Raw genomic sequence first — 25,864 nt, forward strand, 5'->3', positions numbered from 1 at the left:
ATGTATGCTTATGTGTGACTGTGTATGTATGTATGTATGTATGTATGTGTGTATATATATATATATATATATAATATGTGTGTGTTTGTGTGTGATGTTATGTGTGTATATTGTACACACCGTTGCAGACAGGCTGACGTGGACAGGGCGACAGTGTTTGGTGATGGGGGGGGGGGGGACAGAAATCGTAGTTTCAGCTACTACATTCTGGGTTGGAGGTGCTGTCTGTAGATTTGGGGGTCACTTATGCTATGTAAGTGTAGTTGGGGGGCACTACCATCTTTGCCGCCTCCGGGCACCTGATATGAACTTACGCCACTGGGCGCCTTATAAATAAACGTACTACTACTACCTGTGGGGAGCTAGGTAACTGATAAGAAAGGTGTTTCACCACAGGTGCTGGCAATCATACATTACCAGGGAAGCCCAGGAACAGAGCATGTTCTGCCTCATGGAGAGGGTCAAATAGGCAACGCTGCTTTATTCCGTCTTTAACCCCTTGTACAATGTAATGCCTGCAAAGCCCAAAAGCCCCATAAACACTAAAACAGGGGTTCTCAAACTCGTTTCACAGTGCACGTTTTCCAGGTCACCCGGCAGGTACACGGGTGCACTCATTACTCATTGACACATTTTAAAAGATCCACAGGTGGAGCTAATTATTTCACTTGTGATTCTGTGAAGAGACCTGCAAAACATGCACAGTGTGGTGTCCTGAGGACCGAGTTTGCAAACCCGTGCACTATAGGATATAGTAAAAGATATCGCCCAGAAAGGGCATACTGAGCAATATCTTTTACTTTATCATGTAGTGTGTACACTCAGTGTCGTTAACCATGCGCGCTCCTGCGCATTGTTAACGACCATTGATGTCTGCTGACCATACAGGTCAATTTGGCAATATCGCCAATGACTCGCATGTTCAGAGGGTCCCGGTGATATCGTTCACCGATATCGTTCATCGGAGGTTTTTCTGGTTGACTGCGAATGTCACAGCCTTGTGAATCCTTTGCTGTCTAATTTGAGAGAAAAAAACGTTAATTATGATATGGTTTTTATAAGGCGGTGAGTGCGGCTGTCATATAGGGAATCTGGGGGACGATTCTAGTTCACGACTGCGAATGGCCTCAGCGATTTACAGTGTCGCCGGACTGTTTGCAGCGGGGAGAAAGGGAAGTGGGTTATGGGGGGCGGTGGGACATGGGAACCCCTGACATATTTATAAAGGCAGGAGAAATTATTCAATGGTTGGTGACCATTGAATCATTTCTGCTGTGGGCATATGGGAGGGGATGTCATCCCATCGCATGGTTGCAAGGGGCAGTGGGGATTCACAGTTTACTGAGTCAATTAGTATGACCCCGGTGGTATTTCTGCACAGCCTCAATTTATCCATTGTTCTGTTTTAACATGTAAAATTCGATCAAAATTACTTAAAAAAAAAATGACCCCGGTGGTGTGTATAGGAGATATTCCTCACCCCCCCATGATCACAGTTGCATTTTGTATATCCTCCGTACTGCACCTGACACTTCTATACGCTGAACACATGTGTGATCGTTATTATTTTAACATGTGTAGATCTTTTATAAAAGCCAACTTGTGACTCAGGTTTGGTGGTCCGTAAAATATTTCTTTAGCTATGAAATGTTTGGCTTGGCCTCCGCGTCTGAGTTCCCACCGACAGAGTTTGTTGTCTTCCGTGATACATTGTTAGAGAATATCTTACATATGTTTGGGTGGTAAGGATTAACACGCTGTGAGGTGATCATGTGACGCTTCCCGGTATGTGACAGTTAGTGGCTTACTCTCCACTGCGTATTGGGGGAAAAGTCATCCCATAACGAGTGATTGCAAATGGTTTACCCCCTGTGTGCACGGCAGTGAACGTAGCTGCAGCCGTACACGCATGGTCGGGGTGAGGGGAGTGGTGGGGCTTATCATGGAAAAAGGATTGCCCATTACACATTATATGTCACATACTGTAATGCCCATTACACTATATACCACACACTACAATGTCCATTACACATTATACCACACACTGTAATGCCCATTACATATAATGCCCCACAGTAAGGCTTCCAATTACCCACTGCCAAGGGTATCATGGCAAAAGATGCATCTTCTCCTGGTGGCACCACCACTCCCGGCATTTCTGGGTAACGCTATACACAGAGTGGTGTAATTATACATTTTGCGAAACACCCCCCCATTGCACCTTAGTGCCGGTTACATGTATAACTGGCACTAAGGTCCCCCTGTATTGCCGCTTACACGTATAGGGGGTGATTCTAATTTAATCGGTCCCTCGCGCATTCACATGGGGGACGTTTTATTGTGATTGCGCATGTGCAGCCACTGTGTGAGAGTGGCCACGACGGATAGATTATTCGACGGGTGCTCGCACACAACAGTGCGGGCGGGGGGGCGACGGGCCAGGGGGATTCGCCCATGGGAACTCCCGGCGTTTCATGGACGTTCCCACCAAAAAAAAAAAATGAAATAATTCTATGCAAAACACATACAGTAATTCCGGCCACACATCAGACCAACTTTTCTCCAACCATCCAACTAGTTGGTTGGATGGAACAGAAACCTGGTACTGGATAGGAGCAAATGCAATTTGTAATTAAGTCATTTGTTTTACCAAACCGGAAAATGGACAACAACTGTCACTCAGACAATGTACTGTAGTTGGACCTATTTGATTTAAACAATTTCACTGAATGTTTTTGTCCATTCTCCTGAGTTTGTGAGCAAATTGCTTACTGGCATTTGCCCCCATACAGTACCAGATTTTCAGTCCAACCAACCATCTAGTTGGATGGTTGGAGGAAAGTTGGTCTGATGTGTGGCCAGCATTAGACAAAATACACACTACGTTGCCGCATCATTGCTTTGTGATGACACCTTTACACCTCTGAGCGTGGATTCGATTTTGTCACTTATGAATCACAAAGGGATGAACCTGAGCAGTTATTCTTATATTTGTTCATGTCATCATCTAATGTACTGGTGGATAAGCCTTCGTCCTATATCAGCTGGGATTTTAGTCTTGCATTCAGGAAAATTATATGTTTTTGAAATTTTACTTTATGCAAAGGTTACTAGTAACTTTTTGGGTGATATTGTATAAATTGGAAGAGTCACTGCGGAGAGATAAGTTGCACTATTTACGGTACACAAGCTAAAACAGTATTATTATTATTATTATTACTATTATTATTATTATTATTATTACTATTATTATTACTATTATTATTACTATTATGATTATGATTACTATTATTCGCACTAGTCAATTTTTTTACTCTTTCCAAGATGGGTCTGCTTACAGTATGCCGCTGCTTCACCCCCATACATCCTCCCCCACTCCCCTACCCGCTGCTGACCGTTATTGCATCGACAGTGTCTAGGTGTCATATTTGCCTACTTGAAAATCGGGTCCGCCTCTGGCCCCCCGCATTTTCCCCGGACTTCCTGCCCACTACCCTGTATAGCCCTGCATTCACAGCAGTTCCTAATTTTGCATGATTTTAGCCCCGCCCCCTCTCCATTGAGCTGTGAATCACGGCATTTGGTTGCAATGGGGATGGGGCTTAATGATGTCGTCGTTCGTTCCGCCCCCGAACAGCAGCTAAGTGCCTCTCCCCAAGAGGAGCCCACAAAAGTAGGCAAGCATGGTCTAGGTTGACACAGAAAAAAAGGTAAACACAAGAAAAAGGTCGACATGAATATAATCAACATATGGAAAGGTTGTCATGTTTTTTTTTTTTTGTGTGTGTGTGCTGTAAATTGTCAGTGAACCTGTTCTTCTGTTTACAGGGGGTAAGCTGGTGCTCACAGGACCAGGATCCGTCCATCTCCGCGCTCACTATATATTAATCTCAGACGGAGGAGAGCTGCAGGCGGGGACATCCACTGATCCTTACACAGGAAAGGCCAACATCACCCTGTATGGGAGTGCGCACTCCTCTCCGCTATATCCCTATGGTGTTAAGTTTCTGGCGGTTCGCAATGGGACTGTTACTTTGCATGGTAAGTGTGTTCATTACAGTCTTATAGCCGCAGATGGTACAGAATATTCCTACATACACTGTGCCTTTCACTTTGTAGCATTCCTGAAACTAGACCTTGCACCCTACTTCAGATCTTCTATTACAGGACATCAGATTTTTATTCTATGCCCCTCCACAATCTGTACTGCTGTTGTCGTCTACACCTGATACCTCTCCAGTACATAATAGTCCGGGCCCGGGAGAGTTTACTGTAAACAAAGCAATGTAAGTTTGTCAGAAAGAAGACAACTGGGTCGGTCGCAGTGTTTTAATAGATCTAAAAGTTTTTGTTTTTCCCTGTCATGATCTGCCTCCCCCTGCCTCTCCCTGTCACCATCTGTCTCCCCCTGCCTCTCCCTGTCACGCTCTACCTCCCCCTGCCCTCCCTGTCACCATTTGCCTCTCCCTGCCTCCCACCTTCCTTTTTCTCCCTGCCTATCCCTGTCACCCTCTACATCTCCTGCCTCTCCCTGTCACCCTCTCCCTCCTCCTGCCTCTCCCTGTCACCATTTGCCTCCCCCTGTCTCCCCCTGCCTCCCCCTGCCTCTCCCTGTCTCCCCCTGCCTCTCCCTGTCACCCTCTGCCTCTCCCTGTCACCCTCTGCCTCTCCCTGTCTTCCCCTGCCTCTCCCTGTCATCCTCTGCCTCCCCCAGCCTCTCCCGGTCACCCTTTTCCTCCCCCTGCCTCTCCCTGTCACACTCTGCCTCCCTTGTCCTCTCTCTGTCTCCCACTGCCTCACCCTATCTCCCCCTTCCTCTCCCTGTCACCCTCTGCCTCTCCTTGTCACCCTCTGCCTCTCACTGTCTCCCCCTGCCTCTCCCTGTCACCCTCTGCCTCCCTCGTCCTCTCCCTGTCTCCCACTGCCTCTCCCTATCACCCTCTGCCCCCCTGCCTCTCCCTGTCACACTCTGCCTCTCCTTGTCACCCTCTTCCTCTCCCTGTCACTCTCTTCCTCTCCCTGTCACACTCTGCCTCTCCCTGTCTCCCCCTGCCTCTCCCTGTCTCCCCCTGCTTCTCCCTGTCACCCTCTGCCTCCCCCTACCTCTCCCGGTCACGGTCAATTCAGACTTGTTAGCAAACATCCGAATTCGGTCCAGTCGCCGCTGGTGGGGGACTGCGCATAGGTGCTAATGCACATGTGAAGCCCCCGCACTGCGAGCGCCTTCGGCAATATATTCAATCTCCGGGGCACTGGTTGCATGATTGACAGGGAGGGTGCTTTCCAGGTTGGACACCCAGCGTTACATGGGCGTGTCCCCCAAAATGTAGTGGGCGCACCCCAGGGAACGCATCCATTCCCCTGCCTGCTTAGGGCAAGCGGATGACGTCACATGACATCAGCGCCCGTCCCCGGTGTTAAAAATGAAATCTAAATTGCAGTGTACAAATAAAGCAGCCAGTATTTACCCTGCACAGAAACAAAATAACTCACCCAAATCTAACTCTCTGTATACATGTTACATCTGCCCCACCTGCAGTGCACATGGTTTTGCCCATTTTGAGAACAAATTTGTACTGCGGTCAGATCTGAATAAGGGCCCATGTACGGGATCCATATAAAGGTCTCAGCTGTAATGTGTAACAGAATAGGCAGGCCCTATATAACTACAGTGATCCACTGCTCTTACCACATCCAGTCACAGGATAAGCCGGATGTCACCACGCACGGATATAACGGATACTCGGTGTAACGTAGTAACGCTGGATAGGAACGATGTGATGCCCCACACAGATATACAACGTACACTATAAATCCACTGACGTATGGGAACCGCAGATGACTAAAAATTTGGTCTCATTTTATTGGACAATGAATTGAGTTTCCGTCATATGAGTGACGTCAGTAAGGCGGCGAGCGACCGGAACGGCAACCGAAAGCCTAAAGCCCCCAAAGGGAACAATATCGTCGGAGCTCCTGGCCAGTGTGGATTGTTAGGTAGACAAGTTTTATATCGACACTCATTTGGTCAACCTCTATAGGTGGACAGGCCATAGGTCGAATCATGAAAAAAGGTCAACATGGCTTAGATTGGGTTAAAATGCTCACACAAGCAATAGATCGACATCCGGAAGGTCGACATGAAAAAGGTTGACATGAGTTTTGTTGACATGGACACTGTGTCCCCTCACATGGCTCACTGCGCTCGTCACCCTATTATATTCCCCCTCCACGTCCACAGTGATGGTAAAGTATGAAGAAGCCCTTTTTTGGGGGAAAAAATGTCATGTCGACCTATTGCTTGTGTTGACATTTTGACCATGTCGACTTATGGTATGTCAACCATTTCCATGTGTTGAATTATGGCCTGGTGCATGGGAACGCCCAGTGTTTTTTGGGTGTATCCAAATGAAAACGCAGGCGCGTCGATGCCTGTTCGGGTTGGGCGACTGACATCACATGACGTCAGCACCCGCCCCTTTTCGGCCATCTCTGTCAGAAATAAAAGCCTAGACTGACTTTTATTTGCGAAAGGAAAAAAAAAACATTCGATGGTCGGTGACCATCAAATTATTTTTCACCCATTTTTTTTGCCCATTGTGTATGTAACAAACAACGAATGAAGCCTGTTTCCATGGGTTACTACCGCCTCACCCCCATTGACTGTATGCTCAGCGATATCACTGAAGATATCGGTAACAATATCGTTCAGAGTTTAGCACTATATACGGTTCGCCCCGCTGCACCCAATATTGCAGTGCCGCAAATCACTGTCATTTTGAAAAACACAGCCTGTAATTTGGGAGTCAGGAGCTCATATCTCCCAACAGTCCCGATTACAGCGGGACAGTCCCGATTATCAGGGCCTGTCCCGCTGTCCCTCCCGTGGCCGGCAGTGTCCCGCGGTGAGGGGGGGCTGTTGGGAGTCCCCCCTGTCGGCTGCTAAGCAGCGGGCAATAAACGCTGTGCGCATGCGCACAGCGTCTATTCCCGCAGCCAGGAAGCTGGGGGCATGGCTAGAGGCTCACAGAACCTCTGGGTCATGCCCCCATAGCGGCACAATGGGGGCGTGGCCTCGCGGGAGAGCCGCGAGTATAGACCACGCCCTGGAATTAGGCCACACCCTGAAATTTTTGGCGCACCTACGGCGCGCAGCAGCTACGTCCCGCCTCGGGACGTCAGAAGTTGGGATGTATGGGAGCTGATTGGTTGGTAGTTTATCTCTCTCCAGTTTATCACTCTCCAAGGCTGAGTACATCGGCCCCTTTACCTGATTTCTGGAGCATCCCCACTGTAAGAGCCAACAGCTTTGTAGGTGTTAACTGCCTCAATCACCTCCTTGTTGCGTTCTGCTGGGGCCACAGAGAGACAGTCAGATCCCCTGTGTGTGTTCCGGCCACAGACGTCTCCTCTCCGCGTTCCTGGTTCTGCTTTGCAGCTTGTCCTGGAATTCCTCGGAATGAAGAAATTTGTACCAGCTCTCCCTGTATCTGACTCAGATTACCACACCTATAAAAACATTAAGCTTTATCATTATCAGGAGGATTGCGGATTTCAAACAAAAGATTATGCTAAGAGGTACCATATTACCGCAGTAACGTTGATGGCGTGCCGCTGGAACACATGCCTAATTGGCCGTTGGAGCTGGATATAATAAAAAAAAAAATTCAGTTTTCGTTTTCCTTTTTTTTTTGTTACGTGTAATGGAGCCAAGTTATTGAGTTTTTCAATAATCTATGCAAGGCAATGCCCCGCTGGATGGCTGCAATTAGGCCTCATTGGAAACACTTGTGCGGACCATGATTTAACACTGAGGTAGTGAGCGAGCCTGGAACACAAGGGCTGTATCAATTTGCCTTCACTCACATCAAACGCAAGCAGTCCGTGCTGGTTCCAATTTAATACCATTTCGGTCTATGGCGTATAACAAATTGGAGAGCATGTCAATGTTATTTTTTATAGCGATATCACAGTTCGGAATCATTAAACAAACAGACTTCAAAATTCTCAGCCGTTTTTTTTTTTAGATTTCGCAACACTCCCGCACCAACCTTTTTTTTTTTTAAAGTAAGTTGAATATATTCCACAGCCACGCTCGTTTTCAGCCTGCCTGTGTGAGCCGTGTCAGCTGTCGGCTTTGATATGTTAATGCGAGATGGAAAAAAAATAATAATAATAAAAACTAAAAATAAAATTGGGTAGGAGAAAAATTCCCAGAATCCCCATTGAATGGCAGGCTGGTTCTCGGGTGGTCTGGTTGCACTTGGGAAATTTCATCATCGCCCTCGGCTAGGGGAAGCTCTGCTGCCAATCAGCACGCGCCACCCGTAAACCGGCTGCCAATCAGGCGTCATTTTTTAAAACCGTGTCAGTTTGAAAACAGGGAATTCTGAATATTTGACAGTTTAATCACGGCCCCCCTGACACGGCCCAGGATACAAAGATTGTTATTGATTGTTTAGTAAGGAAATTTATCACTGTCTCCACTTCGACTTACCGCACTCCCTACACAAAACAGTTGACGGGAGTTGTCACGTTTAACAGTTGTGTTTCAATAGCCATTTTCCTCCTCCTCGTTTGATGGCCGACGCAAAGTAGAAAATGGAGACTGACAAGAGCGATTTGTGTCCTTAAGTATTACTGACAGGGGAAGAAATCATTTCCCATTAACCTGTTTCAGATGGGTCGTCAAAATGAAAGGCGGAAATGTTCCAGTTAGTCAATAGCTGCATCTCTGAAGGATATGGAGTGGGAATGTCGTCTGTGCTGGTTCGCGCAAGGCCGCGGTAGTTTGGGCGCTGGAAAGCCACAAGGCTTGTGTTTCTGACATGCAGGCTCTTGGGGGCGAGGAGGTATAACATCGGGAGTATTCAAAATTGGTCATTTACCTTCTTTATTTGGAAATCACTCAGTTTATCAAAGTAAAAAATTGCACCATTCGCTACTTTGTGTTTCAGACCTGGCTGTTGGTAAATCTGAATGCCAGTCTTGAGGTCCATGCCGATGGGGCAGTATGGCAAGTGCAGTTGGAATAACCCCCCCTCCCAAAAAAAAAGACACTTGTTTAAGAAGCTTTTGAACTGTATATCTACATATACAGAAGGAAGCTAGACCCGTCATCATCAGCTTTTAATCATGCGCCAGGGTTTTGACTTCTAAAAGTCATAAGTTATATGCAGTTGCGGTTTTTAGCCCCCCCCCCCCCCCCCCCCCCCCAGGTAAAATCCGCCACTGTAGTGAAGCCAGATGCAGTCTGTAAGACTACACTGGCTCCACTGTGCCTGTCAGTGACTTCCTATTGGAAGTCTGACTTGCCAGTCACCGAGGCAGTCCCATTGGGAGGCGTTCCCGGCAGCAGCCCACAAAAACGGGTTCAATACTGCGAATGCACTGTACCCGGGAGAGTGAATATGTCAGGAGACCAGCTGGGAAACAGCGGAGAGGTTCAGCAGCGGTGGCAGCCGAGGGAGGGGGGGCAGTGCAGCAGCCCCCCTTCTCCACAGATGTGTGTCAACCTTGTGCCTTTTGACCATTCATGGTCGATCTAGTGACTATTAACCTAGACACTGTCAATCCAATGATCCGCGCACCCATTGCGTAATGAAAATCTCTCATCAGCGAAATTGTATCCTTTACGCTGTAACAATTAACACCATCGGCCATCTGGAGATGACGTTATAAGGGTCTCACTCTGAAATGCTAAGGTATTCCGAGCTCGGGAAATTGCAGCAATCCCCATTGAATTAAATGAGAATACAGTGTTACTGACCGAGACACAGGGTTATCTCTGACATCGCATGTACTCGGCTTTTGTAAATGGCACGCCTTAAAGGTAAGTGGTACCATTCCACTAACAGGTAATGTAGGTAGTTACATTTATATTACATGGGCAGATTTGGCTGCTTGACCTCAGAACCAGATTGGTTGGATCTATGGTCTTGATTCAGAGTTGATTGCAAAAGCAAAATCTTTCTCTAATGGGCAAAACCATGTTCTCTGCAGGTAGGGCAAATAAAGCAAGAGTTATGTGAGTTATTTTGTTTCTGTGCAGGATAAATACTGGCTGCTTTATTCTTCCACTGCAATTTAGATTTCAGATTGAACACACCCCACCCAAATCTAACTCTCTCTGCACATGTTACATCTACCCCACCTGCAGTACAGCATGGTTTTGTCCAGTTGAGAAAGATTTGGCTTTGTGATCTGAATCAGGCCCTTGGTCCATCTTCCATGCTCATATGTGGCCAAATTGGAAACATTTTGAGAATCAGAAGGCGTACTGAATGTCCTAATGGTAGAGGTCACTATCTGACCACGCTTTCCTGAAGGCTGCAGCCAGCACCCAAAAGGTTCCATGAAGACAAGGAGCGTGGGGGCCCTGATGAGGCGGGAAAGGAGCGAAGTGACCGAGCATCATCCTATGGGTCGCCGGAGACTGGCCACATATCCGGGGGGATAGGCAACCCTGCCGCAACAGCTGCAGTAGCTCTTTTGCTGGGACACTGATCTGTTTCACACTGGCTGGATATGGAGAGAGGGAGATGTGAAGAGAGAGACTGGAGGTAGGAGCAGACTGGGACTGGGGGCGGAGTGAAGAAATTGTGGGCTAATAATTGTCGCAGCTCAAAGTGAAAGTAAAAACTGTCACAGCTCAAAGTGGAAGTACATTGCAGAAGCTGTCATTTTGAAGTACAGTACATATTTGCGCAAGCCCTTCATACTTATGTCAACCCATTTCTATTTCAGGCCTTAGCGGCCCTTTAAGGGATAGCGTTTCCCTCTAAAGTTAAGCAAACAACGTCTTTAATTTGATCCCTCAGACTTTGACGGCCACATCTGAAGTTTGTGAGTGGAAATGTTTTCCTGAGCGCAGTAATAACGGGCTGCAGAACTAGACACGCCGGAGTGAAACTTCCTATTCTGTATGCAATTAAGAACGGTCTCGTACATGATTTCTGCACCTCCCGGGATATGTTAATTCCCTTCCACGCAGTCCCTCCGTGCAGTTTGAGTCAAGTGTGAAAGAGATCTAAGTATCCAAATGAGGCATCGTAGAAATGATAAAATATTGGCTTATAAATTATTCACGCGGCGTTCTCTCTCCCCCTAACTTTCTTTGTGAGTTTTTTTTTTTTAATTCTCGCTTCCTCGGGGTCGTATCTTTCCTCTGCAAATTGTCCAAAATTGGTCATAATCGGGCAAATGTTCAGCGTTGTGTAACAGACAACCTCCCATTAAGAATAATGTGTAATTCAATTGACAGCAATGAAAATTTACCTAGCAATATGTTGTCGTTATAGCCAACTGCTCTTAGCATTTAAATGATCCTTTCCCCGTGCCTGCTAATTCCTGCGGGCAAATATTCCTCCTCTCAGTCAATAGCACCATAGATTAAGTGGCAATAATATAAGAATGGTACCAGCTGTATGCAGACAATGCTGAGGAAGAGATTGCTTGTGTGCAGGAAGGAAGGGGGGCAGAGGGGGGGGGAGGACAGGTACAGGGGGGAGAGTCCTCATTGTTCTTCTGCAGAAATGTCTAAGATTGAAGGGAACGTGTTTAAATGTGTCCGTCAAGGGGGAAATTGTGTAACTGACCTGACTGGGATGGCTGGCAAGCACAGGGGGAGGGCGGGGGGGGGGGGGTAATGGAGCCTTACTGGATATATGACCATTGTCTGAGTGTGCCCGCTGTGATCCAGAACTTGCTCATACTGTGTATGTAGGTAGTGAGTCAGGTATGGCCGATGTATGGCCTTATTCAGATGGAGCCGACCTTATCCTTGCAGTGGATGGCGTTTCTGCCGCCATCCACGCCGGCGGCCGGCTCCCGCCAGGGGGCGTGCGTGCACAAGACGCCCACGCGCCCCGTGGCGACGGAGCTTGGTGGGGGTCTCCGATGCCTCCCCGCCGTCTCCACCGGTCCTCCTCGCTGCCCCAACCCCCCCCTGAACTGGGCAGCCGCCGCGATACTGGGACGCGCGTGCGCGTATGGTAGGGTACTGCTACGTGATGGACGTTGGACTAAGGGCCTGATTCAGTAAGCTTACCGAGCGCCTGAGACACCGCCCTGCCCAATACACCCCCCCCTCGTCGCCGACATGTGAGGGGGTGTGTACGAGAACACATGCCTCAGCTGTTGGGAGAAATCCTTCGGTGGTTGCCGACCATTGAATGATTTGTCCCGCCTTCGACTTTTATTTGCGCACCGTGGGACAAAGGCGGGGCAGGCGGCTGATGTTATGTGACATCATCCGCCCGCCCCCCGACAGGCATCGGGAGAGCCCGGCAGTTTCATGCGGAAGCCCATAAAACCCTGGGTGTTCTCAGATTCCAGCGCCGTCATCTCCGCCGTCCCTCGCTCCATGCTGCGAATGGCCCGGTGAGTGTGTAATAATCTCATAGGGAGGATTTTCCGGCAGCCGGGATCCCGGCAATCAGAATCCTGACAGCAGGATCCCAACCGACGCAATGCTGGCAGGAGTTTGAGTGCAATTTAACGTGCCCGCTGTGCTTGAAACAGTGCTTTCATGGGGGCTCGTTTCTTTCAACACAAGGTTCTCTTCTCCATAGATGGGGGCCGTGGACCCCCACAAGGGAAAATAGACCCTGTGCTCCGGGATCCTGGCTGGCCATAATGTGGACAGTCTGAATTTTGGCGCTTGGATCCTGACCCCCGGGACCCCGTCTGTCAGCATATTAACTACATCCCATCATATATTGTGTATTTATGTTATTATTATTTTTATTATTATCCTTTATTTAAATGGCTCCATAAGGGAACCACAGCGTCCAATTACAGAGGAGTGGTTGATCCCTGCAGTGATGTCATAGCTAGTATGGGAAATATTTACTTTTTCTTTAAATTTTAAATCGATAAAACATAATCTAAATCATTATTGTGCTTCAGGATCTAAAACACATTTATTAACATTTTAAAAAATCAATAAATGTGTACTTTAGCCCTTGAAATAGCTTTCATTTTGATTGATTTTGTTTGATTAGAAATCGATCTACTGTAAATCAATATTAAGTAAATATACTATTAAAATTATAACCCCTTTTAGCTTCAAAAACAGATGCTAGACTGGTTTGACTCATTCTTAAATTGATCCTATGGTGTAGTGAGCAGAGAGGCCTTGGAATCCATTTTGATCCATACCTACATTGTGACTTCCTCATCCTCAGTCTACTCCTCAGCTCTCAGCATGCCAAGTGATGGCAGTGAGACTGTGTTTGTATGAGACAGCCATACTTGTTTTCCATCCAGAGACATTTTGAAAAGGAGATAATTATTTGTAAGAGTATAACTAAATAATTTCCTGGATAAATTGGATACATGATAAGCGACTTAACTTTCTATTTAAAGAACAAAAAAAAATGATGGAGGCATTTCTACTTTATTCTTATAGTATAATGGGATAGATAAATGTGACGATTTTTATGTCATGTTTACTTCTAGGCTGGGTCCCACGATTCATCTCCACACACCTGGCCGTCACTGCTAGAGCTAATGACACTGCACTTACTGTAATGGATCCCGTGGACTGGCGTGTGGGTGATGAGGTAGTCCTGTGTGGAGCAGACCTCATAAAGCTGGAAGAGGTGCTAATCATACACCACATAAATGGGACACACATCTCCATCAGACCACCCCTGAGGTGAGCCGCCAATGCAAAGTAACTAACATGGGGTTCTCTGTTTATGGATACACTGTGTAGATATCTCTTTGAACTTGGCTGGTTTATACTCTTATTTGTGACTCTCATCTGTTTCATCTAAGGCATGTGTAGACGTCTCCAGTTGTAGTAACAAGGGAGGTCCAGATCCGATATCCTCCGCCATTAAAACTCTCGGGTGATGTCACCTGACACGCTGCTTGAGGCCATGCACGCCCACCGCCATGCACGCTGAAGCCGCTCCGTCCCGGGTCACCAGAAAGCGACCTGCGGCGACCATATTGACTGTGGGCACTGGCCAGTTGGTGGCTGCGGCCGCGGGCACTAAACGCTGTGGTAGCGCAGTCCGAGGGCCGCGGCCCAGCCAGGTGAAAGCGGCAGCCCAGACAGGTGAAAAACAGCCAAATAAGTACCGGCCCAACGGGAAATGGCCCGGTCTCCCGGCGGGCCAATCCGCCCCTGCACGTAATACTGTGCTGATAGAGTTATGTGCTCAGGAGAACCTTACAGAGATAATTCACCTTTGATGGTCAATTTTAAAAATAGACAACTTAGTACAAATTCGTAATATATATATATGTTTTTGATTAACACCTTTAATTAAGCGAAAAATCTCTTTTTAAAGGCACCAAAAGTAATTGGACGACTGACATACTGGGCCTCATTCAGACCCACTCGCTATGCAGCGTTTTTTCGCTGCCTATTCCTTTGATATTTCTTTAGCACTCAAGTAGGCAAAAAAGTGTGGCAGAAATTCCAGGTGTTACATTACATGTGGAAGCTGTTACTTTGAACCCACAACACAATATGGTTAAAGGCCCTCTCGGTACAAGTGAAAAAGGCCGTCCTTAGGCTGCAGTCACAAATACACTATATCAGGGAGAGAGAGCAGGAACCATAGGGGAGGCTAAATCAACAGTTTGGCACATTCTGTAGAATAAAACATGCACTGATGAGTTTAGCAATGCTAAAGGCCTTAAAATAGGCCGAAAATAGAGAACGGTGTATAAAATAGGCTGCAATGACTAAATGCTTCAACCAACATTTTTGTTCAACAGATTCAATTCTAATTGTAAATTGGCATTTCAGTTGTTTAATTCCAGTCTATGAGTATGTGCGATCTGTACACTGCAGGGAAGTAATGACAACTAGAAATACTCAGAATCCCACATTGACTACGTCTAGGGCCTAGAACCTGTTAATGGCCTGATCTGGTTCTATAGCCTGCCAATATGGAAGCAGTAATTTGCATGCATGGTTCAAAATGAACTAAATATGATTTCCTTACTATAGATATGACTATGAGATTTTGGAGCAATACATAGAAGCGGACTGGGTGTATCTGAGGCCAATTGTAGCGTTGCTGAGCAGAGATATTACTGTGCAAGGGAACCTGACAGAGCAATACATCACCCGTCACCGCCGCTGCCGGCAAGCCGGAGTCTCACGTATGTATACAGATTCAGATGTCACATCTATTGTATACATCCCTAACTAGACCCCTGAGCAATGGCACAGCTACCATAGGCGCAGGGGGTGCAGCTGCTATGGGGCCCAGAGCTGAGAGGGGCCACCTTCCCTGTCACAGTTACATGTGTTATATACAGGGGTGTAGCTACCATAGGTGCAGGGAGTGCAGCTGCTATGGGACCCAGAGCTGAGAGGGGCCACCTTCCCTGTCACAGTTACATGTGTTATATACAGGGTGTAGCTACCATAGGTGCAGGGAGTGCAGCTGCTATGGGGCCCAGAGCTGAGAGGGGCCACCTTCCCTGTCACAGTTACATGTGTTATATACAGGGGTGTAGCTACCATAGGTGCAGGGGGTGCAGCTGCTATGGGGCCAGAGCTGAGAGGGGCCACCTTCCCTGTCACAGTTACATGTGTTATATACAGGGGTGTAGCTACTATAGGTGCAGGGAGTGCAGCTGCTATGGGGCCCAGAGCTGAGAGGGGCCACCTTCCCTGTCACAGTTACATGTGTTATATACAGGGGTGTAGCTACTATAGGTGCAGGGAATGCAGCTGCTATGGGGCCCAGAGCTGATAGGGGCCACCTTCCCTGTCACAGTTACATGTGTTATATACAGGGGTGTAGCTACCATAGGTGCAGGGAGTGCAGCTGCTATGGGGCCCAGAGCTGAGAGGGACCACCTTCCCGGTCACAGTTACATGTGTTATATACAGGGATGTAGCTATCATAGGTGCAGGGAGTGCAGCTGCTATGGGGCCCAGAGCTGAGAGGGACCACCTTCCCGGTCACAGTTACATGTGTTATATACAGGGATGTAGCTATCATAGGTGCAGGGAGTGCAGCTGCTATGGGACCAGAGCTGAGAGGAGCCATCTTCCCTGTCACAGTTACATGTGTTATATACAGGGGTGTAGCTACCATAGGTGCCGGGAGTGCAGCTGCTAGGGGGCCCAGAGCTGAGAGGGGCCACCTTCCCTGTCACCGTAACATGTGTTATATACAGGGGTGTAACTACCATAGGTGCAGGGAGTGCAGCTGCTATGGGGCCCAGAGCTGAGGGGGGCCACCTTCCCTGTCACAGTTACATGTGTTATATACAGGGATGTAACTACTATAGGTGCAGGGAGTACAGCTGCTATGGGGTCTAGAGCTGAGAGGGGCCACCTTCCCTGTCACAGTTACATGTGTTATATACAGGGGTGTAGCTACTATAGGTGCAGGGAATGCAGCTGCTATGGGGCCCAGAGCTGATAGGGGCCACCTTCCCTGTCACAGTTACATGTGTTATACACAGGGGTGTAGCTACCATAGGTGCAGGGAGTGCAGCTGCTATGGGGCCCAGAGCTGAGAGGGGCCACCTTCCCTGTCACAGTTACATGTGTTATATACAGGGGTGTAGCTACCATAGGTGCAGGGGGTGCAGCTGCTATGGGGCCCAGAGCTGAGAGGGACCACCTTCCCTGTCACAGTTACATGTGTTATATACAGGGATGTAGCTACCATAGGTGCAGGGAGTGCAGCTACTATGGGACCAGAGCTGAGAGGAGCCATCTTCCCTGTCACAGTCACATGTGTTATATACAGGGGTGTAGCTACCATAGGTGCCGGGAGTGCAGCTGCTATGGGGCCCAGAGCTGAGAGGGGCCACCTTCCCTGTCACCGTAACATGTGTTATATACAGGGGTGTAACTACCATAGGTGCAGGGAGTGCAGCTGCTATGGGGCCCAGAGCTGAGGGGGGACACCTTCCCTGTCACAGTTACATGTGTTATATACAGGGATGTAACTACTATAGGTGCAGGGAGTACAGCTGCTATGGGGTCTAGAGCTGAGAGGGGCCACCTTCCCTGTCACAGTTACATGTGTTATATACAGGGGTGTAGCTACCAGAGGTGCAGGGGGTGCAGCTGCTATGGGGCCCAGAGCTGAGAGGGGCCACCTTCCCTGTAACAGTTACATGTTATATATACAGGGGTGTAGCTACAATAGGTGCAGGGGGTGCAGCTGCTATGGGGCCCAGAGCTGAGAGGGGCCACCTTCCCTGTAACAGTTACATGTTATATATACAGGGGTGTAGCTACAATAGGTGCAGGGGGTGCAGCTGCTATGGGGCCCAGAGCTGAGAGGGGCCACCTTCCCTGTCACAGTAACATATGATATATACAGGGCTTAAAGTGGTCCCAGAGAGGTGGTGGAACTCATTTACCCTGCCACGGACTCCCCCAATTAGGTGGAGCCCTGGGTACTGCCAGGGTTTTTGGCACCCCATGCAATCTATAAACTTTATGCCTTGCCTCTGATACTTTATAAAGGGACAGTGATCTCAAAATAGTACTCCCAATTCAAATGATGCAACACAGCAGCACAATCATATTCACATTACACCACATGTAGTGACCCTGATTCATGTTACAGCACAAAGTAGTGCTCCTTATTCATGTTATGACACATAAGTGTCTCTTTTACATCTATGCACACAGTAGTATCCCTTGCACATAATGCCTACAGTAGTATTGATTATACACATAATGCCCACAGCAGTAGTACCCCTAGCAAAAAATGCAGTAAGTGCCCATTTCATATATCTGACATAAGACACATATCTGTCCCTTTCTGTCCAGCAGCTTCCACTCCTCTGATATTCACCTGAGCAGTTGTGACAGCATGACATCACATACGCCGTGCCAGAAAAGGAAGCTGCTGGAATCGGCTTTTCTGTTGGAACTACTGTCCAGGGCTGTGTTTCAGGTGGAACTTAGTTCCCCCTACCATAACAGGTGGTGGAACTCAGTTCCACCGAGTTCCCCCTCACTTTAACCCCTGGTTATATACATTGTTTTACCATTGTTTGATACATAGGGGTCCTTACAAACTTTTGCTATGGAGCCTGTTCATTAAATGGAGACAAGTCCCTTGCTCTGGGTACACTGATGTTTCTCCCCTCATGAATAGTCACATGCACTAGTTAGTTTTGTGTTCCCTTTACCTCTAGGTGCGTTATGTTAGGTAACAGCTGGGTAACTCCTAATGAATATTCGCACACGATCGTCATGTTGTAACTGTATTTTCGTGTCCCCTTTAGCTATTTCCCAGTGCCAATACGGTAGAAGTGAGAAAATCCTGGGATCCCAAGACCTGGGTTCGGTTTTTATGGCACAAGCCTTAAAGGATGAGCCCAGTGTGATACACATTTCCGGAGTCGGGTTCCTATACGGCGGACGGACCTTTAGAAACCCATTGAGCGCACTCAACATTGCCGGTGATGTTCCCATGTCGGGTAGGAAAGATTTGTCTTCCCAGAATTATATGTCAAAAGAAAACTGACCTATCCTGCTAATTATAATACTTGGGTTCTACTAGAGAAGAACTGCAGTACACACCACGCGGCAGGCTGCGCTTGGCAGGAGTCAGCCACGCCGAGCGATTTAGCAAGACGTACATTTGAGCGAAAAAGACAAGTGCGTGGGCACCTTGTGCACTGGGGGCTTTTTGGTTGGCGCAACTGTGGCAATCGGGTATGAGGACACATCTGTACCTGTAGAAAGACATGATCTAATGGCTGAACATACATTTATTTATTTATTAACAGTTTCTTATATAGCGCAGCATATTCTGTTGCGCTTTACAAAGGAGACATTTTGTATGGTATATACAATATACCATAGAATAGACTACAATGAATGGTTTACATGAGATAGCAATGGAAGACTCATGGAAACTGTCTCTACAACACCACCGGCCAGCGAGAGGTGGTACTGCAAGCTTATCGGGGGGATCCAGCTGACATGTATAGGTTGGTATCCGGATGGTAGGTTGAAAGTGGCATAACAAGAAATTTTGCAAAAGATTGACATGCACATGGTCAACAGTGGCAAAAGGCCATGGTGGACAAACAAAAAGGTCCACACAATTATTTCACAATTTTTTTTTTCACTTTTTCATGCTTTACCAACCACATGGACTAGAACAGCACATGGGAACATGTGCCAAGTGCTCTGATAGTGGATAAAGCACGGCAATCAAAGCAGTGCACAGTCCGGAGGCTCATGTATGGACATTGACATCCCAAAAAGTGCCGTGTCGCCCTTTTGCTCATTTTGACTTTTTGTCCCTGTCAATCTTGTGCGTGTCAACCTTTTGCAGATGCCGACCTTTTGTCAACGTCAACCATGTGCATGTCGACATACAGCATTAACGCCTCTGCATATCGTGTGCAAAGACGCAGGAAGGCACCCAGGCCATACCGGTACAGCGATAAAAGATGAGTGCCGATCACGAGATATATATATATATACTTATGAATAATGCAGCGTCACTCCAGGCTCTTGAAAGGTGTAAAAAACTTTTTACTGTGTGTCAACAGTGCCGGGGCCCGTCATCAGGACAGGTTTTTGTCCAGTGGAGCGGGTGGCAGTGGGAGGTGCCGGACCTCATATGAAATATGATATATATATATATATATATATATATATATATATATTAACCCCAATACTTTTCCCGCACTTGTATGCACAAATTTACCAATAAAATTTACCAATAAAATTTACAATTAAAATTCACAATGACAATTTCGGCTGCTTGTCCACCAGGTTACCTGAGGGCTAGGAAACGATAACCATAATACACTCCCCAAATGGTGGTATAGCGCCTAAAATCTTTTTTTCAATTCACCAGTCCACATGTTCCATAAAAGTTCATGAAATTAATGAGGATAATTTTCCAAAAGTGTTCTTTATTTGTTCACTCTAAGGCAATATAAACATAGACCCAACGCGTTTCGTCAAACAAAGACTTCATCAGGGGAAACAGTTTATAATCCTTCTACAACATCATGATCATAGTGAATTAACTTCTGAAAGGCTTATCCTGAGTATATGATTCCTAGAATATAGGTGACTATCCACCTATGGTAGTTAGAGGTGGATATCCTATCAATAAAAATATTTACTGGATTCCAGTGGCTAACCCTGCAGGAGATAAGAGGTCCAATATCTGATACACGGGATAGTCACTTAAATTATTCCTATATTTTAACCAGACCGGTTGACCCATAAATAAATATTTTTATTCATAGCTTCTGGATAGAAACATCCGCTCTCCTCTTGTTGCAGGCTCCTACATACGTGGCTGCGTGGTCAGGAATACCTTCGCACGTGGCATCAGCCTCTCTGGGATTTCACAGTTCACGGTGAAGGAAAATATATTCTACAACATCAAAGGTCACAGCCTGATGGTTGGTGAGTCGGAGTCGCTGGGATCAGATGGTAAGGGGCTAGGTTCAGTTCATTACTAGTGTCTTCTACGTTTCCGGCAGATTTCCGCACTTGTTCCAATGTTCTGCAGCTGGTGGGCTGCATTTAGAATTCCCCCTTCTTGAAAACCTGTGTTTGCCACTGAGTTTAGGTGCTTCCTAGTTATCAGTGCTGGGTCAACGAGATGCAGTAACATTGGCTTGAGACCCAGGCAGAGGACCACTCATCAGTTCTGGATGGGCCACCGCCAGGGGGAATGATGGGTAAAAATAGATTTTCATCAGATTTAATCTTTCAGCTGAGCAGCTTTCATTAATGTCTGAAAGCCTGGAGTGCTGGAATGTGATTTATTTTTGCATGTTAATTGATCAGTAAGGAGGGGGAGCGGGGTCACACTGGAGAGGATTCCCTAATTTTGCTCTGTATTTTCAGGAAAACATTTGGGATGCCCCCACTTCCTCTCACCATGGGATACACTGTCACTAAGTCGACACCTGAAGGTCAACAGGGCTTACGTTCTCAATGGAGCACACTGACCCTGACACCTCCCTCAGCACACAGAGCACTGAAATCCTGTGTGCTGAGAGAGATCGAGCGTTCTGAGCGAAGTAGCTTCGCTCAGAACGCTCGTCGTCCCGTGTGTAAGGCCCTTACTCCGTAACAGTAGCAGCACACTATGGATGAGTGCACATCAGCACAGATAAGAAAGACCCTGCGTGATCATGTTCTCCTGTCTCTCCTGTCAGGGATCCCCACAAGGGGGGAACATGAGAGTCCTTAGCAGGCACTCTTTAGCAGCTACAACAAATCACTGTCCTTGCAAAGAAACTCCTTAGTGACACCTCTGGCAGAATCTGGAGGATCCGGGAGATTAGGAGTATAATGCAGGGCAGCAGGAGGTGTACGGCAAAAATAGGAGCCTACTGCAGGGTGCGGGAGGTAGCGAACCATTTCTTCTAGTTTTAGGGCCTACTGTATTTACAGTATCAATTGTTTTTTTTTATACAATGATGTAGAAGCTGCAGAGTCTGCTGAATTCTATGAATTGTTGCTATGTACTTAATAGTATCCAGTCACCGGGTAGACAATGTCTATGTCAACCACTAATGGGAAACAGTGACTAAGTTGTCACCTAAGATTGGTCGACATTGGCAGAATGTCGACACACGCTTACGGTTGACATGGACATGGTTGAATTGAAGTACTGCATGAGTTTTTCAATTTTTTTATTTAAAAAAAGGTGTTTTTTCTTCCAAGTGGGAATACAGTAAGAATATACTGTAACAGTGTGCCGAACGCAGCGCGCCGCGCGAGGGGCCGCGGTATACTTATACGATATCCATGTTGACATATGTTGACATAGGCAACTCCCCCCCCAAAAAAAGAACTCGTGTGGAACTTATTCATGCTGACCATGTTCATATCGACTGAATGCTTATGTTGACCTTTTGTCAATGTCGACCATTCTTAGGTGTCGACTTAGTCAGTGCCGACCATTAGTGGTCCACCTAGACCTTGTTTACCACCTATACCATGACTGTACTAATAGCCCATTGCAGGAGGTAAGTAAATACAAAGGACACCTACGTGTTATAAAGCGTTATATTATAATACTGTATATGCTTTGCCTGTACTGCAGGAGAACATTCAGAAAGCCACAATGAGGTCACACGCAATGTGTTTATAAGGATTTCAGGAACCACCGGCCTCTCCAACATCGAGACATTGGCGCCAGCCGCCATGTATATCAGATCACCTTCTAATGTCATAGAGGTAAGAGGACACTTCTGTATCTCATCCCCGTCAAGGTCGACATTCTGCGTCCCCTCGGGACACTTTTCCTCCTTCCCAATCGGCCACATGTTGGTAAAGTATGAAAAAGTCCAAACAACCCCCCCCCCCCAAACCCCCCTACACACACACACTTCATACACACTTGCCGATGCCGGCTCCGAGGTGAGTGCCAATCAATGGCTGCCCATTCATTTGCATTTTAATTTGCCCGCTTCCTGGCTCCCCCATCCGCCGCTCTGCATCCACTCGCCGGCTCGCAGTGTCCCCCCGCCCGGCTCCGGGCTGCACATAAGATTTATCACATTATCACAGATTTATCTTATGTGCAGCCCGTACAACCTCCCGACTCTGATGCGAATGGGACTGCGTATCGGGTCGGAAGTAATGTCAACAAATTAGATTTGGTCCGATTAATCGGCCCGATCCGTCAGAATCGGGTTAAATAGGACCAGATCTCACTAGGGTATAGAGGCCTTTAGAAATGAAGGGGATGGCTGTTGGCTCGGCGTTGTGTGTGTGTGGGGGGGGGCGACAGAGTGCTGCGGGCAACAATCCGGACAACGCAGGCATGTCTGGACCATTTGCCGGCTGGTTCGCAGCAGCTGCATGACCTCATGTGCAGCCACTGTGACCTGAATGATGGCGGGCCTCCGCCTGGCTCTGTACCAGGCGGCTACTCTTGGCATGTGAGTGCTTTGCTGTACATCACAAGCACAACAGTAAGTGTCAGAGCATGGGATGCTGATAGCCAACAATATAGAGGCAACTAGAATGTTCCCTGTATTGTCTAGAGGTCAGCAGAGAGAACTCTGTATTGTTTTGAGGGCACTTGAACGCTCTTTTTGTTGTATAGAGAGTAGTATCATTAATTACTACTAATATAGGACTGTGCTGTATCTATCTATCTATCTATCTATCTATCTATATATATATATATATATATATATATATATATATATATATATATAGAAACGAATTTTCCAAATAAATGGAGAATAAGAGGCGGCACTCTCAATCCAGTGTACAAAAAAAGTGTATTCACAGCATGATTAAAAGTAGTGCAAAAACGCAGCCTGTGTCAACAGTTTCGGAGACATTATCTCCTTCCTCAGGACAGCTGGTGCCACAATATAACAACAGGGTAGTGCAGAAAACTAACAGAAGTGATATAACATACACATATATATAGCAAACAGTGCACTTACGTGATCCTGTTGCCGCGCTGGGTCCGGAGGCAGGCTTCCGGCATAGGCTGTAATCACATGACTTCCCACTGGTGTGGGTTGTCAGGGCAACCGTTGTTGCTGTATTCTGTGAGATTTAAGTCCATTTGAGTGCCGCTCCACCCCCTCCGTTTACCGGATCACCCTGCTATTGAGTAGCCGTCCAGGCTACAGAGAAGGCACCAGGGCCACTACCGTTTCATTGTTGGAGTGCCGGGTCATCGCCCTATATATATATATATATATATATATATATATATATATATATATATATATATATATATATATATATATATACTGTGTATAGATAGATAGATAGATAGATAGATAGAGACAAACATAGATACATACATACATACATACATACATACAGGTTGAGTATCCCTTATCCAAAATGCTCGGAACCAGAACAATTTTGGATAACAGATTATTCCGTATTTCAGAATATTTTTATATTTGAATGATGTATCTTGATATATCTTGCATTATGTTGTACAAACACATCAAACACATGTAATAGTAATACACACAAATATATTTTATTTGTGCATGAATCAAGATTTCAGAACATTAAACAAAGTTTGTGGCCTACCTCAGGTACTGAACTTGAATGCCAAGCAATCAATTGCCTCCACAGACAGTATGTAGTGCCAGTTACATATCATGTCCCCTGTAGTGCCAATTACATATAATTTCCCCAGTAGTGCTGTTACAGAGGTCACCAGTAGTGCCAGTTACATATCATGCCCCCAGTAGTGCCAGTAACATATCATATCCTCAGTAGTGCCAGTTACAGATGTCCAAGTAGTGCTTTTAGCAACAACAACAAAATTACATTCTGGAAACTATGGATAAGGGATATTTTGGATAAGGGGTACTCAACCTGTATATGTAGATAGATAGATAGATAGATAGATAGATAGACAGATAGATAGAATCCACTGCAGCGTGCTGCTAGAAGATCCTGAGACATCTATTTGTACCTTCTGCAGGCTCTATGTTGCCAGCCCTCCCAATGGCCCTATAACGTGTTACTGATAGAACTGCAGCTGTTTTATACTGTGCTTTCTCTCGATGACCTGCATGCGCCTCACTATGCTCCAATAAAACTCACAACAACATTAGCTGTAACCTTAGTGGGTTTGCGCACTGTCAGTACTGCCTTCCATGTAGCAGACAGGAGGGTCTTACCCCGGGAACACCGCTGTTACCTATACTGACACAATGACTGCACTGACCACACTGCTTACTCAGTGGTAAATCAGGTGTACATTACTCATAAGAATTGTGCACAGAAAAATAGCCTATACTGTATATGTGTGTGTGTGTGTGTATGTGTATATATATATATATATGTATATATATATATATATATATATATATTTATATATATATATATATACATACACACACAGAAAGAATCAGAGTGCGCTATAATGAAGTACACAATTTAAAATCCAAGTGTTTAATAAAACGGCCTCAAATGGCTAGGAAACATACATAATAAAACAATCAATGTACAGTATATATGATTACACAGAGAATTCAGATCAATCCAGTGAAGTGGCTGGCCCTACGCGTTTCGTCATCTAAGTGACTTCATCAGGGGCATTGAAACATGTTGATTAATTTTGAAGGGCAAAATTGCACTTCTCGGAGTATCTCAAATTGATAGACAATGGCAAGGTCTGTGTTTCCAAAGTATGGACTGTACAAAAATAGATATGTCACCGAACATCAAATTATTTGATCTTTAGATGGGACCGAAGATTGCCCACAAACACTCTGTTTCTTAGAATTTCAATGAGGGCACTAAGATTCGAGGATCCGCAAAAATAGTATTGGGTGACCGGATGTGTACTCATGAAGATCCAAGTACTGATATATATTTGCCTATTTATAGCTCATCTCACCCGTATACGCAGGGTTGCCAACCCTCCCGGAATGACCGGGAGGCTCCCGAAAATCACGTTACCCTCCCGGCCCCCCCGGAAAAGGTGGGCAACCCTCCCAGATTCCAGCAGTCCGCCGCCCCGCATTTCCACAGTGGCAGAAGCTTTAAACTGCCGCAATTCGTGGCTTTTTTCGGCGGAAGGGGCAGGGCTAAATATGCAAATCGGGATGTGTAGTTCCACAACAGCTGGATGGCCATTGCTTGGCATTATACACTAGATGAATTTAGTATGTAATTGTACTGCAATATGCCTCATTGTGCAGGTTTCTATAGAACACTGATGTTGTTAAATGAAATGCCATCTTGGACACCATCCAGTGGGATGTAAGCCATTCCCAGCGCTGTGCCGCAGGGCCACATTCCCGAGTCTCAGGGTGCATAGGAACCAGTGCATCTAGCACGGTGATATTGGAGTTGGTTCAGGTGAGGTGCGATGCTCCTGCTGCTTTCCTCAGGCATTTGTAGATTAGTAATTTTCACCTAAAATTT

At 46.5% G+C, this 25,864-nt stretch overlaps 1 protein-coding gene across 1 annotated transcript in view; it reads left to right on the forward strand.

Annotated features, from left to right (window-relative positions):
• Positions 1–25,864, forward strand: part of PKHD1 (PKHD1 ciliary IPT domain containing fibrocystin/polyductin) — a 378,814-nt gene that overhangs the window by 156,972 nt on the left and 195,978 nt on the right. The window contains exons 28-33 of the mRNA XM_083175049.1: positions 3,829–4,041; positions 13,462–13,660; positions 14,972–15,126; positions 18,235–18,429; positions 20,264–20,389; positions 22,044–22,177. Coding sequence (XP_083031175.1) covers positions 3,829–4,041; positions 13,462–13,660; positions 14,972–15,126; positions 18,235–18,429; positions 20,264–20,389; positions 22,044–22,177 — 1,022 coding nt within the window. The remainder of the gene's footprint in view (positions 1–3,828; positions 4,042–13,461; positions 13,661–14,971; positions 15,127–18,234; positions 18,430–20,263; positions 20,390–22,043; positions 22,178–25,864) is intronic.

Source organism: Crinia signifera, chromosome 3, assembly GCF_055691185.1.
Source record: "Crinia signifera chromosome 3, ASM5569118v1, whole genome shotgun sequence".
Lineage (NCBI taxonomy): Eukaryota > Metazoa > Chordata > Amphibia > Anura > Myobatrachidae > Crinia > Crinia signifera.